At 39.8% G+C, this 13,221-nt stretch overlaps 1 protein-coding gene across 1 annotated transcript in view; it reads left to right on the plus strand.

Moving 5' to 3' along the window:
- The window catches only part of ndrg2 (NDRG family member 2), a 36,453-nt gene extending 23,363 nt beyond the window's left edge, over positions 1 to 13,090 (plus strand). Inside the window, exons 3-16 of the mRNA XM_074623790.1 lie at positions 2,966 to 3,007; positions 4,174 to 4,279; positions 4,367 to 4,487; positions 5,230 to 5,292; positions 5,817 to 5,877; positions 6,975 to 7,061; positions 7,298 to 7,354; positions 7,873 to 7,976; positions 8,071 to 8,109; positions 8,220 to 8,271; positions 8,355 to 8,402; positions 8,518 to 8,553; positions 9,377 to 9,428; positions 9,552 to 13,090. Coding sequence (XP_074479891.1) covers positions 2,966 to 3,007; positions 4,174 to 4,279; positions 4,367 to 4,487; positions 5,230 to 5,292; positions 5,817 to 5,877; positions 6,975 to 7,061; positions 7,298 to 7,354; positions 7,873 to 7,976; positions 8,071 to 8,109; positions 8,220 to 8,271; positions 8,355 to 8,402; positions 8,518 to 8,553; positions 9,377 to 9,428; positions 9,552 to 9,715 — 1,032 coding nt within the window. The 3' untranslated portion in view covers positions 9,716 to 13,090. The remainder of the gene's footprint in view (positions 1 to 2,965; positions 3,008 to 4,173; positions 4,280 to 4,366; positions 4,488 to 5,229; positions 5,293 to 5,816; positions 5,878 to 6,974; positions 7,062 to 7,297; positions 7,355 to 7,872; positions 7,977 to 8,070; positions 8,110 to 8,219; positions 8,272 to 8,354; positions 8,403 to 8,517; positions 8,554 to 9,376; positions 9,429 to 9,551) is intronic.
- Positions 13,091 to 13,221: the final 131 nt, after the last annotated feature.

Raw genomic sequence — 13,221 nt, forward strand, 5'->3', positions numbered from 1 at the left:
CACAGTTTAACAAAGGCACAGAAGAAGAAGTATAAGTGTAGTGACATTGTTAACAAGAAATGTATATTAATGTCAGAACAGGAAGTAGGGAACTCATTATTATTACTATTCTATATTCATTTAAAGGTACTATATGTAACAATTTACATGTATTAATTGCTTTGTATTGCTATCGTGTGAACATATGGTAATGTAACTTAAAAATTGAGACCTTCCACCATTTTCTCGGCTATCTATAACAGCCTGTGGACTGATTTCTATGTAAAGTACTCGGGACAGTTTTGCTTCATAACATGAGCTGATGAAGTAATTTGCACACGGCAAGCTATTTAGTATCATGGAGATTGGACATTGCAGATACTAATGTTGATATATGATTGTAATGTGATGTCACGTCGCTGTTTTGGCCAATTCTGGTGTCTGTAGTTCAATTAATGGCCACCGGTGTCATTAATAACAAAGATGTTCTGAAAGTTACATATAGTGCCTTTAACTCAAAGAGTGTTGAAAACCTTTTGTCTCCAAAGAATATGGTGAATAATTATGACTAAACAAGTAGAATGACTGTAACAGAGCTTTATAGAACAAGAAAACATAACAAATAAAGGATACTCATATCAACAAATCCCATGAAAAGACTACATTTTAGACTGTTATCATGCCATTAAATGGGCGTCATCAGTGGTTATAAGCCTCATAGATGTGGTTGAGTAGGGACCTGCTACACCTACTAGTAGGGTTTATCATTGATTTCACATGGTCAATCAGCGAAATAAGGTGTAAAAGAAGACGACAGCATCCTCTAGAAATTGTAGTAGTTATGACAGAAGCAAAAGCGGAAGTCAGGCGCTGTAGTGTAGACAGCGTGAAACTAATGGGGTGGAAGTTGGGAAACAAAACACAGAGCTTTCACCAAGGAATGAGTCGTAAAACCTGGAAATGAGTTAGTATTTTACCACTTCTGGTTCCCTCGTCTGGAAGTCAATGGTTTTTTTCAATGGGTTTTTAGTTAGATGCCCAAAATAAGGTCTGTGGTTAACACAAGCTAAAGAGATTTTAACATTTTGTTCTACAATATAAAATACGTCAATAAATATCCCACAATTTTGAAGCCTTTATGTGTCTTAAAGGAGGCGGTTGCTAACAAGTGGCTAAATGAGACTACTAAACGTCATCACGCCGACTCGTCCACCTTTACAGCCTCGTTGCGTTCATGTGACCGAGGCGTAATTTGTTTATAGCCTAACGTTAGGCTTCAAAAATCATAAAAGTGGTGTTCATTTGTGGGGATTATTTTGCTAAAGTATCATAAACGTTTGTTTGCCACAGAGCTTATTTTCTGCAATAATCCAAAACCTAATGGAAAAATCCCATTGGCTTTTTGTTGAGGGAACTAGAGCGATACTAACTTCCAGGTTAGCCTACAAAAATACGTCATCCCTGGAGCACTCTGTAGATAAATCCATGGCGCTGTCTGAGGTGCTGAAGTAGCAGGCGGATTTATAATTATGACTTTCCCTGACTAAAAGATTTGTTCATAAGTTGTGGATGAATGAAACGAACGGGGTCCGTCCCCGTAAACAAAGAATGGGAAAGAACTGAGCAAGAGCTTGTTTTTTTAGCGATGAATCTAAAATGCTCATGTCTGAGTCATTACTGTTGCCTGCAGTGTCGGCTACAACGTGACTCATGGGGGCATGAAGGGTGATTCTGAGCTGGAAATATAATGAAGCTTGGGAGGTTACATCCCAACATCCATCGTTCACTGCGACATCCCGCCTCCACCCTCATGTATTTAACATCCAGCCTCTGCCCCCATGCTCTGATGGAGAATATGCTTTATATTGATTAATCCAGTGACCTTTATAACGCAGCCATGTGCACTCTCTCCATTCACCAAACCTCCGGGACGCCCATCTGCGCACGCCCACCTCCACTTCAACATCCCAGACTGCTAATTTCCTCAGAGCTTGTGATGCTAGTAATTCATTAGTGGGGTGAATGGATCCAAGGTTGCAAATGAACATCCCATTTAAAGACTTCCACCATATAATCGTCGGTATCCCACAACCACCTGCTCCTCTGAAGAGGTGCTCTGCTGCTTCATCTGGAGTGTAATGCCGCCCTAACTAGGGAGCAAGACCTCATTTAACATTAAAGGACTGTGAAAGAACAAAAAGCTGAGAGTTTTCTCTTATATATGCTTTTTATTTTTTATTTATATGCAATAAAAAGGCAAAAAAGGAAGACGAAAATAAGAAAAATACATTTTTATCCACAGATTCTTGAAATGAAATGACACAAAAATACTCTGATTGCAAAATTAGAACAATTTATCAAGATTAATGTTACATTTATTTGCAACTTACATTAAGACAGCAAAAGTGAGTCGATTAATTGATTAATTGTCATTTTTAAAGCAAAAATGGCAAACATTTGTTAGGTTCAGCTTCACAAATGTGAGGATTTTTCCTTCCTGTCTTTTTATCTCTAGCTTCTTGTTTGGAAATAGTATTATTTTCTTTCTTTTAAATATTTTAAAAATATTTATGTCTGTTTTTAAATTGTAATACAGCTTTCAATGTTAGGTGGGTTCCTTTTACATGCCCTCAGGGTTTGTTTTATGTTATTGTATATCTCTTCTCTTTTGTTTTATTTTATCATATGCAGAAATAAAGAACTAAGGAGTTGCCGCTTGTCCTTGTCTTCCATTATAGTAAAGGGATTATCTTTGGGCTGTTGGTCGGACAAAACAGGAATTTTTAAGGCGTTTCCGTTGACTCAATCGAGAAAATAATCGTCAGATTAATCAGTAATGAAAATAATTGTTAGCTGCAGCTGTCATCTCTGACTTTTCCCCTCTGATAAACAAACAAAAAAGTGATGTGGCATTTAAAGAAGCATATATCCAACAATCACATGCACACCTTGTTCTAACAAGACTTCATTCTTTCATCTCTCACAGGATGCTGAACTGGCTGCTAGGATACTCCTGGACCAAGGACAGGTGAGACTGTTTCACATTCAGAGAGGTCGTGGGTTGCGTGGTGTGGAGTACAAACACAATATACAGTAAAATCATCACAGAGCAATGGGACCGGTCTGGAATGAAGAACAACATAGATGACTTAAACAGATGTAGAACATTCTTTAAGAAGGAAATCACACATTTACAAATAACATTTTACTTATAAATAATACTTTGGTAAGCACTTTTCCTTTTTACTTAAAGGGTAACTTTGGTATTTTTCAACCTGGACCCATGTTTTTGTGTCCAAGTGACAATGGTGAAAACCTAAGGAATATACATTGGTACCAACCATGTCATGTTACACTGGTCAGGAAGAATGCCAAATAACACTACGAAGTTTTGCTAAATTTTAGCGAGGAAAAACTGTCATGGCCATTTTCAAAGGGGTCCATTGACCTCTGACCTCAAGATATGTGAATGAAAATGGGTTCTATGGGTACCCACGAGTCTCCCCTTCACAGACATGCCCACTTTATGATAATCACATGCAGTTTGGGGCAAGTCATAGTCAAGTCAGCACACTGACACACTGACAGCTGTTGTTGCCTGTTGGGCTGCAGTTTGCCATATTATGATTTGAGCATATTGTTTTAAGCTAAATGCAGTACCTGTGAGGGTTTCTGGACAATATTTGTCATTTTTTTGTGTTGTTAATTGATTTCCAATAATTCAAATAAAATAAATTCCCCTGTAGGCATCAAAGGTGGTTATGAAAAGTTAGTAGTTTGCTGAGGGCGGCTGTGGCTCAGAGGGTAGAGCAGGTTGTCCACCAATCGGAAGGTCGGTGGTTCGATCCCCGGCTGCTCCGGGTCACATGTCGATGTGTCCTTGAGCAAGACACTTAACCCCAAATTGCTCCCGGAGGCATAGCCATCGGTGTGTGAATGAGTATTTAGATTAAATCCTGATGGGCAAAGTTGGCACCTTAGTAGCCTCTGCCATCAGTTTGTGTGTGTGTGTGAATGGGTGAATACTGACATGTAGTGTAAAGCGCTTTGAGTGGTCGGAAGACTAGAAAAGCGCTATATAAGTCCAAGTCCATTTACCATTTTACCATTTGCTTGATATGGGCAGAAAATATCTGCAAGCTCAGTCCAGAAATGTCAATATCACACTTTGTTGTTTTCTCTTTGTCTCTTCAGGAGCACAGTATCGAGACGCCCCACGGTGTTCTGCACGTGACCCTCCACGGCACACGAACCACCCGCAGGCCTGCTATCCTCACCTTCCACGACGCGGGTCTGGACAGTGAGTAACTCTCTTTGACTCAGCCTGTTTTTGTTTTCTCAACTCTTTGTCAATTCTGAGTCACTTTTTGTTTTTCCTCTCTGGCAGGTAAGAGCTGCTTCTCCCCTCTGTTCAAGTTCGAGGAGATGCAGGAGATCGTCAAGAACTTCACCCTGATTCATGTTGACGCTCCGGGGCAGGAGGAGGGGGCCGCCGCCTACCCCACAGGGTACGACCTTCACCATATCGCTATATGTGTATTTATTTATTTAGCGAATGCAAAGTCCTTGAGCCATGCAGTTGCCTCCTGGTCTGCTGTATGGAGGGTGTCTAACCCTCCTTTTAGACTGTGGAGCGGGCAAGCTTCAATGATGTGTTCCATTGTTTGCACCTCTCCACAGGCACACAATGGGCTTGGGCTGCTGCCCCATTATATGTGTATTGACATGCTGGTATTCCGTCATCGTCCTGCAGTGAACTTGCTTTTTTAAAAGTAAAAATTCTCTGAAACAATCTTCTGTGGCAGGCTTAAACCTAATCTCTTCCAAAAATACTCACCATCTCCCTCCTCTGTCGTCTCTAGTACGCTCTTGTCAGAGGTTTAAAGAAAATCTCTCTTTACGCTCTTCTTATTTCCTCCGCCTGCACTTCTCTATCACTTCTCTTCCTCGCGTGATTATTCCACGGGCTCAGGAGGATTTCGTGTCGCGTAGTGTCACGGGCGGCATCTCGGCTGTGACCTTTAACCCCTGCCGCTGGTTCTAGAAATTAAAGCTTATTCTCTTTTTGATCTTGTTTTAAATCCCCATGGATAAAAGTCACTGTATGTGCTTAAGATGAAATAATAAGTAAAATATTGCGTCATCTTGTATTGTGAGTAATTTCCAATAATTACACGTTTTTGAACTAATAATACTAAAAAATGGATGTTTTCTTATTATGATGGAGGTTGTTTGTGTTTCCCGTTACAGTTACCAGTATCCCTCCATGGACACCGTAGCAGAGATGATCCCCTCCGTCCTGCAGTTTTTCAAGTGAGTTAACAGTATTTATTTTGACGTAATAAGAAGCAGAATTTCATTTGGCTCGCATGCACAGAAGGGGATTGTGTGTGATGTGCACATACATGAATTTTAAAGGGGACATATCATGCTCATTTTCAGATTCATACTTGTATTTGGGGTTTCTACTAGAACATGTTTACATGCTTTACGGTTAAAAAAACATTTTATTTTCCTCATACTGTCCGTCTGAATATACCTGTATTCACCCTCAGTCTGAAACGCTTCGTTTTAGAGATGCACCGATCCACGTTTTTCAGTTACGATCTGATACCTGAATTTGGACATCTGCCAATACTGATATAATTCTGATTTCAGAACTGTTTTTGCATAAACTTTTTATTTATTTATCTCTACACCCCTGCCTCAAAAAAGTTCTTTTAGAAGTAAAATAACATTTTCCTTCAAATGTACGAGTGATTTATGTGCTGTATTGTTTGAATGCATATGTAGAGATTTTCTGTATGTGTTAATAACTTGTTCTGTCCGTCTGTCAGCTTCCGTACTGTAATCGGAGTGGGTGTGGGAGTGGGAGCGTACGTCCTCTCCAAGTTCGCAGTGAGTGTCATCTTTTGTTTCAAGCTCTCGTGTTCTGACAGCAGCTAATTATACTGCGCCTGGTGTTGTTCGTCACACGGCAGTGAAACACGGCAGTAACACTCACAGGCATTTTTAGATGTGTGAAATGTATTTAATCAAGGTTAGAATAGTTTTGAATCTTCAATTCAGTTTATTTGATTTTAGTTTTGACTTTTAGATTTCATTTTAGTTTAGTTTTAGACAGTGTTCAGAGTGTGTTTACTAGTTTTGGTATTTTGTTGTTATTTAGTGTCTCTTTGTGGTCGCTTTGTGTCTCTTTGTAGTTATTTTGTGTTGCTTTGTGGTTGCTTTGTGTCTCTTAGTGGTTGTTTTCTCTCTTGGTAGTCATTATGTGTCTCTTTATGTCTTTTTGTAGTTGCTTTGTGTCTCTTTGTAGTTTGTTTGTGTCTCTTTGTGTTTACTTTGTGTCTCTTTGTGGTTGTTTTGCGTCTCTTGTTAGTTATTTTGAGTCCCTTTGTAGTTGCTTTGTCTCATAGTAGTCATTTTGTGTCTCTTTGTGGTTGTTGTGTGTTTCTTTGTAGTTTTTTTTGTTGTCTTTGTCATCATTTTGTATCTCTTTGTAGTTATTTTGTGTCTCTTTGTGGTTATTTTGTGTCTCTTTGTGGTTGTTTTGCGTCTCTTGTTAGTTATTTTGAGTCTCTTTGTTGTTGTTTTGTGTCTCTTTGTAGTCATTTTTAGTCTTTGTGGTTTCTTTGTTTGTTTTAGCAGCTGTTTTGCATCTCTTTGTGGTTGTTTTGGGCTTTTTGTAGTTGTTTTATGTTTCCCTGCGGTCATTTTGAGTTGATATTATTACTAATTAAAAATGAGCAAAAACTTACAGTGAATAGGATGCAAAATAATGTGATAATAGTATTGCTTTAATAATTTACTAATGTCTAGTATGCTGGACTTTAAGTGTTGTGTACTGATTTTATTAAATCTTATCTTTCTATATAGTGTTATTCATGTACATTGATAATGTTTACTGCTGAAATAATCTAAAAACATTCTGTCTTGTGATGTTTTTCTTGTCATCTCACCATCTTGTCTCTCTGCTGCGTCCTTTCTCTCATCAGCTTGCAAACCCAGATTCAGTGGAAGGTCTGGTTCTGGTCAACATCGACACTAACGCTAGAGGATGGATCGACTGGGCTGCTCAGAAGGTACCTTTTCTTTCTTTCAGGACGGCATTGTCTTGTACACAGAAACATGTGGTATTTTAATGTAGTTAGTCCTAATGCGACTTCTCCATCAATTTAAGTTTAGCTGTGGATATGAAATTATGCGACTGCGTGCATGCTCTGTGTCCCAGAGTAGTATTGATTATGTCATTGTTTATCATATTAAACTGACTAAGTGATGAACGATCCTATTGATTCCTCTTCCTGTCCCTCTCTAGCTCAGCTCTGTGACGTCCTCCCTCACGGAGCAGATCCTGTGCCACCTTTTCAGTCAGGTACAATAATGTGTTTTTAAAGTGTTTTGCATCATTTTGTGAGTGTTTTGGTTTGCAGGCGATAGGGGTGTAAGAAAATATCGAGTATCGCGACTGTATGTTTTGTGATACTGTATTGATTCTCAAAAACACTTTTTATTTAATAGTTAAAATGCAAAGAATAACTCAGTCAGTACTTAATTTTAGTTGCAAAGATACATGCTCCCTCTCAGTGTATGTGCCCTCTCAAAGTAGTGCTACGATGTTGGATGTTACAGGGACTGAGATTCATGTAAATGCAGATCCCACTGTTGGTAAACTTTTTTACTCAGATTTTATGCAGATGATGGTGTGCTCTTTATACTATGACACAGTTTTCCTAAATATATTTTGTTTTTTTTAAAATTGCAATATATCGCCTAGCTTACAGTATCGCAATATATTGAATCGTGTAACTGCTGTATCGTGATACGGATCGTATCGCCAGATTCTTGCCGATACACAGCCCTAGGCAAACAAAAAGTCTTATTTTCTTGCAGGAGGAGATGTCAGCAAACACAGATCTAGTGCAGTCTCACAGAGAGCGCATCTCCAAAGCGTCTAATCTGGTGAACATAGAGCTCCTCTGGAAGACTTACAACAGGTAAACACGCCCACAGACATCGTTTCATAAACACAAATACACTCCACACATCACACAATGGCCAACATAATCTTCTCTCTTCGTTTCCCTCCAGTCGCAGAGACTTGAACATTGACCGCAACAGCACCTTCAAGTAAATCCCCTCTAAACTTTCATCTTTATACTTTATTTCTTGTTTTAAAATAAAAAACCTCTAAAAACTCTAAATGCCACCCTTCCAATCTCTATTTCTGTCATCCTCAGGTGTCCAGTAATGTTGGTGGTGGGCGATCAGGCTCCATATGAGGACGCTGCCGTAAGTGTTTCAGTCTAAAATGTCTCCTAATGGGAGCTTTAACGACTTTGCATGTTTACTGTGTTTCCTTCTGTGACCACTAGGTGGAGTGCAACAGCAAAATGGACCCAACAACAACTTCATTCCTAAAGGTAACTAACCCTCAAGTCTTTCTTTTTTTAATCTGCTTTTTATTTTTCACTCTTCTTTCTTACACTTTATTCTGTCGTTCATTCTAACACACTTCTTCTCTCCCGTCCTCCACAGATGGCTGATGCTGGTGGTCTCCCTCAGCTGACCCAGGTAACAACAAACTAACAGCCTCTTTCTGATACACAAAACGTGGATTTTAAAGCTACAACAAGCAAGTTTACCCATGTTTTTTGGTCTAACTGACTAATAGCGACAACATTTTCTGAAATTGGTCCAGTATTGAGGGAGAGCGCTGTAGACGGCAGCTGCTCACGGGCTGCAATATGGTGCTATTGGGGCAAGTTGGCACCGTCATTGCCGTACACTAAAAGTGACAATGTGGATGAGGTCTTTGAATTCGATGGCTGCCCATATTAATTTGAGCCAGAGGACACAGATACTCAGATTTCACAACAAGACTTCTCCTTGAGCAGGACACAATAGAAAGCCTAAGTTCCGGTGGACGCCATGGGACCTTATTTCAGAAAAAATATGAACGGTAGTCAACGGAGAGAGATAAATATTTGTTGATCCTGTTTGAACTGCGCCATGAATCACACATATGATGTTTGTCAATTTAAAACATAATTTTGCAAGTAAAGAAAGTTGCAGTTTGTTGTAAAAAAAAAAAATCTGACTGAAAATACATCTCTCTCCGTTGACTACCGTTCGTATTTTTTCCGAAATAAGGTCCCATGGGGTCCACTGGACTTAGGCTCCCTAGCTCCAAAAATCCACAAAAAAGAAAACAAACCACTCTGAAAATTGTAGATTTTACTGATTTAACAGAAATCCTGGGTGTTGTAGTCCTTTAAATTAAAACTCTTACCCTCGGCTGCCACTTGGGGTCGCCAAATTGCACTTATTATGACCTAGTTCAGATAATAATTAGTGATTGCACTGATGGAACCATTTCTTTTCTTTGTGTTTGCAGCCTGCTAAACTGACTGAGGCTTTCAAGTATTTCATCCAGGGAATGGGCTACAGTAAGTTCACTCACTTGGTCTTTTCATAGGATTTGTCAAAAATATAGAATAACGCCTTAAGATGCTGCGTAGTGTTTACGTTGATTTCTAATTCCTAACTTTTCTATCCGTCTCTTCCTACAGTGGCGTCATCTTGCATGACCCGCCTGTCCCGCTCTCGCACCACCTCCCTCTCCTCCTCCTACTCCATGGATGGGTCCCGCTCTCGCTCCCGCACCCTGTCGCAGGGCTCGCAGGGCGGTCAGATGCCGCCAAGCCCCTCCCAAACGATGGAGGTGTCTTGCTGAAGAAAAAAACAAAATAATGATAGCGAGAGAGAGAGTGAGTGAGAGTGAGAAGAGGGCGAAGGCGAAAGGAAAGGGAAAGATGAATCGCGATGATAATGTAGGAAGGAGACAAATGGGTTACTTATTTGTCACTAAACAACTCCCATCATTCCCCACAAGAGCAGGGTAGGACTAGAGAGGGAGGGAGGAAGAGAGATGGAGGGATTTCAGAGGAAGAATCCTCACATTTTGCACCACATGTTGCACCAGTCCTTCTCCTCACACCCCCCTTTCCAGCTCCAAACAAAGGTGGATTGGGCTGGTCTACAATGAATATGAGAAGTATAGACAAGAAGAGATTAATAGGTGGAGAAAGAATGGCCACAGTCCTCTCTCCCTCCCTCTATTGTCAGCCAATAGAGCCCTTTAATTTAGACGAGGAGGCCTATAGAGACCACACACCTTGCGTTAACCAATAGTAATAATTCTGAAAATGTTGTTGATGCTGATGTTGTTGATGAAGCTAATGATGATGATAATGTAATAGAAATAAAATAAACTTTTCTCTTTTATTAAGTTTAATAGATAAAAAAAAAAAAAAAATGTACTATAGCAGAGATACTTATAACAATGTGTGTGTACTACTTTTTAAGCTAGTTTTTATTGTGTTATTTTAATTTCTTTAATCGGATTTCTCATTTTGCCTCAGCGAAACGGCTGAAGCTCCCGATCGGTTGACCCGTCGTGTGGCAACAGCCAATGAGAGCCATTATAGTGACTACTTCCTCCTTGATGTTGACAGGTTGTTCATGTCTTCCATTTGCCCCGTCTATTAGTATTTGTTTTCCCATTGGATTTGATGAGGTGGGCAGGAAGCTTTGTTTTCCTTTTGACTTAGAAGTTGGAATCAGCCCATGTGAATATTGACTGGGTAATATTTTTCTTGTTATATTCTTCTAATGAGTTGTGTGGATTTGGGTGCGTGTGCTGTTTTGTTTCTGTGGAGTGTGTAGCGAACATGGCGGTAAGCATAGGTGAGACTGAGGGTGTTAGCTTTAGCTATCGTTAACACGAGTCGCACACTAAAAAGTGCTTCCAATACAGCTGGCAGTCCAGCACTGCGTGTGCTAATATCCACGCTTGTGTACTACTTAACAGGAGTGCAATACGTCGCTAAGTAGCATGCTTGTATGGATATTGCATTTCAAGTGTTACATACCCAGAAGGGATCACTGTGTTTATCACCTGGGTTGTAATCTCTTAGCCTTGCCCGTGCACGGATACCTCCTAACAAACCCAGATAGCATACTTGAGTTTCTGTGCGCTGTGAAGCAAGCGGCTTTATTCAAGCAAGAGAATTGTGTTGTGATTGTTGCGATGTGTGTGTGTGTGTGTTCGAGGAAAGTGAATGTGAGGAAGCGCCTGTAAGCACAATTAATGCAGCAAAGAGGACCAGGGTCCTATGGAAAAGTTTAGTAATTTAGATTTGAGACCAACAAAACCCCCTGTGACTTCTCAATGACAATGTACCAGCCCCTTCACTGCCACACACTCGAGGTATATAAATGTTGCCACCGGGGGCTGAACCTTTTGGTACAACCTCAGTCCTAAGAGGCAAAAAATATAATAGCCTTTTTGAGAGTGAAAAAATGACCAGCCAATATCTGCACCTTGAAACAACTAATCTGGAATTGCAGCCAATAAGCATTCTTACTGCCAAAAGTGCGAGCCCCGAAATACGGGGTCAAAATTCTGCCATCAGAAATGCTGTGAGACTATTATCAGGTGATTAAATGGGCGTCATCAGTGGTTATCAGCACCATAGATGTGGGTCAGTAGGGGCCTGCTACACCTACTAGTAGGTTTTATCATCGATTCACATGGGTGAAAACCATAAGAAAGAATAAAAGACAGTGACCCCTTAAGGGTAGACTGGTGGGTACCCATAGAACCCATTTTCATTCACATATCTTGAGGTCAGAGGTCAAGGGACCCCTTTGGAAATGGCCATGCCAGTTTTTCCTCGCCAAAATTTTGCGTAAATTTGACGACGTGTAGTTGTCTTTGTGTTCACAACCTTAAGTTTCACTTTCACTTTTCAAATGTAGTTATTTTAAGCCAAAACACAATGTGTTTCCGTAAACGGAACCAAGTGGTTTTGTTGCCTAAACCTAAATAAACGGTTTTGTTTGTGTTCAAAATGTAACGTTTCATTCAGGTTTACAACGTGTTAGAAAGTGTCGCTTTCAACTAGTTTTTACGTTTCACAATATAGTAGGTGTAGCAGGCCCCTTCTGACCCACATCTATGAGGCTTATAACAACTGATAATGCACATTTAATGAGCTGATAACAGTCTAATCCGGTGCCTACTTAATCTAAACACAAAGCTTATCACTGCCCAACAACATGTAGCCATTGGACTGAACGTACTTTTAAAAGGACCCATATTTGGACCCAATCCTTGGAGCGCATGTGTATTTGTAAGCGTGCCACTTGCCAGATGCAGAGTTGCATCCGATTCTTTTTTTATTTTTACTTAATAGCAGTATGATTTTTATGAGTCAGTTGGAGGTTGCCTGTTTCTTTCACATGCTGTCTAGTGCTCCTGTCCCAACATGTTTGATGAAGTAGACATGGATGATGACGACAGAGATAAGAAAGTCAGTGGAGGGCCTCAGATTTTGAGCTTTGAATAGACTGGTACTTGGGAGATATTAATGATGGGAGTGACGACAATAATCTGTTTTAAATCACTCTGGCCCATCACATCAGTGCAATTCACAACCAGCCTGTTATGCTATAGGGGTGTAAATGCAAAATGTGACGTCAAAGCAGGATGCCGCCATGTTTTAGGCACTTTTGTCGCTGTCCAGAGGGCTGAAGTGTAGAATGTAAATGCTCCTCCCAGACTTAAATTAAAACTCAAGCAATCGGGCATGGGAGCGTCTACCAAATAAGGGATAACAGGTGGAGCCTAGAAATTGAAATTGCCAAAAAAGGAAAGGGAGTGGCACTTATCTGTGGGGAGTTGAGCAGGGCTGTGTGATTGTAAATGCTCGTCCATTTTGTCTTTTGTTTGTCTCTTAATTTTTACTTCGATCATATTTTCTATCCCCTCTATGTTTTGGGATTTAATTTTTTTTGTTTGTTTTATCTCTGTGAAGTGTTAGTTTACTGTCCCGATGTGCTCACAAGTTAGTTAACCGTGTGATAGTTCTTGTGTAACTTTTTTAGCTTTAGCGCTGATAAGGGAGAATAATATAATTAACAATAAAAAAAAGATTAAAGGTAAAGAGAATACAATCAATTCTACTTGTCTGGCTAATTTCTCTGTGTAACACAATGAACATCCTAAAAAAAGCAAACTTAAATATTAATAAAAGCTTAAGAGAAATATCCTGTCTCCTGTCTTCATTCTCAAGTGTGAAGAATACATGTATGTTGCATAAATTTAGCCTTTGATGGATTCTGTTGATTTGCACAACTTCCTCTGTAAATTTATCAACAGACAAATATTTAATTTTA

This window comes from Sebastes fasciatus, chromosome 22 (assembly GCF_043250625.1).
Source record: "Sebastes fasciatus isolate fSebFas1 chromosome 22, fSebFas1.pri, whole genome shotgun sequence".
Lineage (NCBI taxonomy): Eukaryota > Metazoa > Chordata > Actinopteri > Perciformes > Sebastidae > Sebastes > Sebastes fasciatus.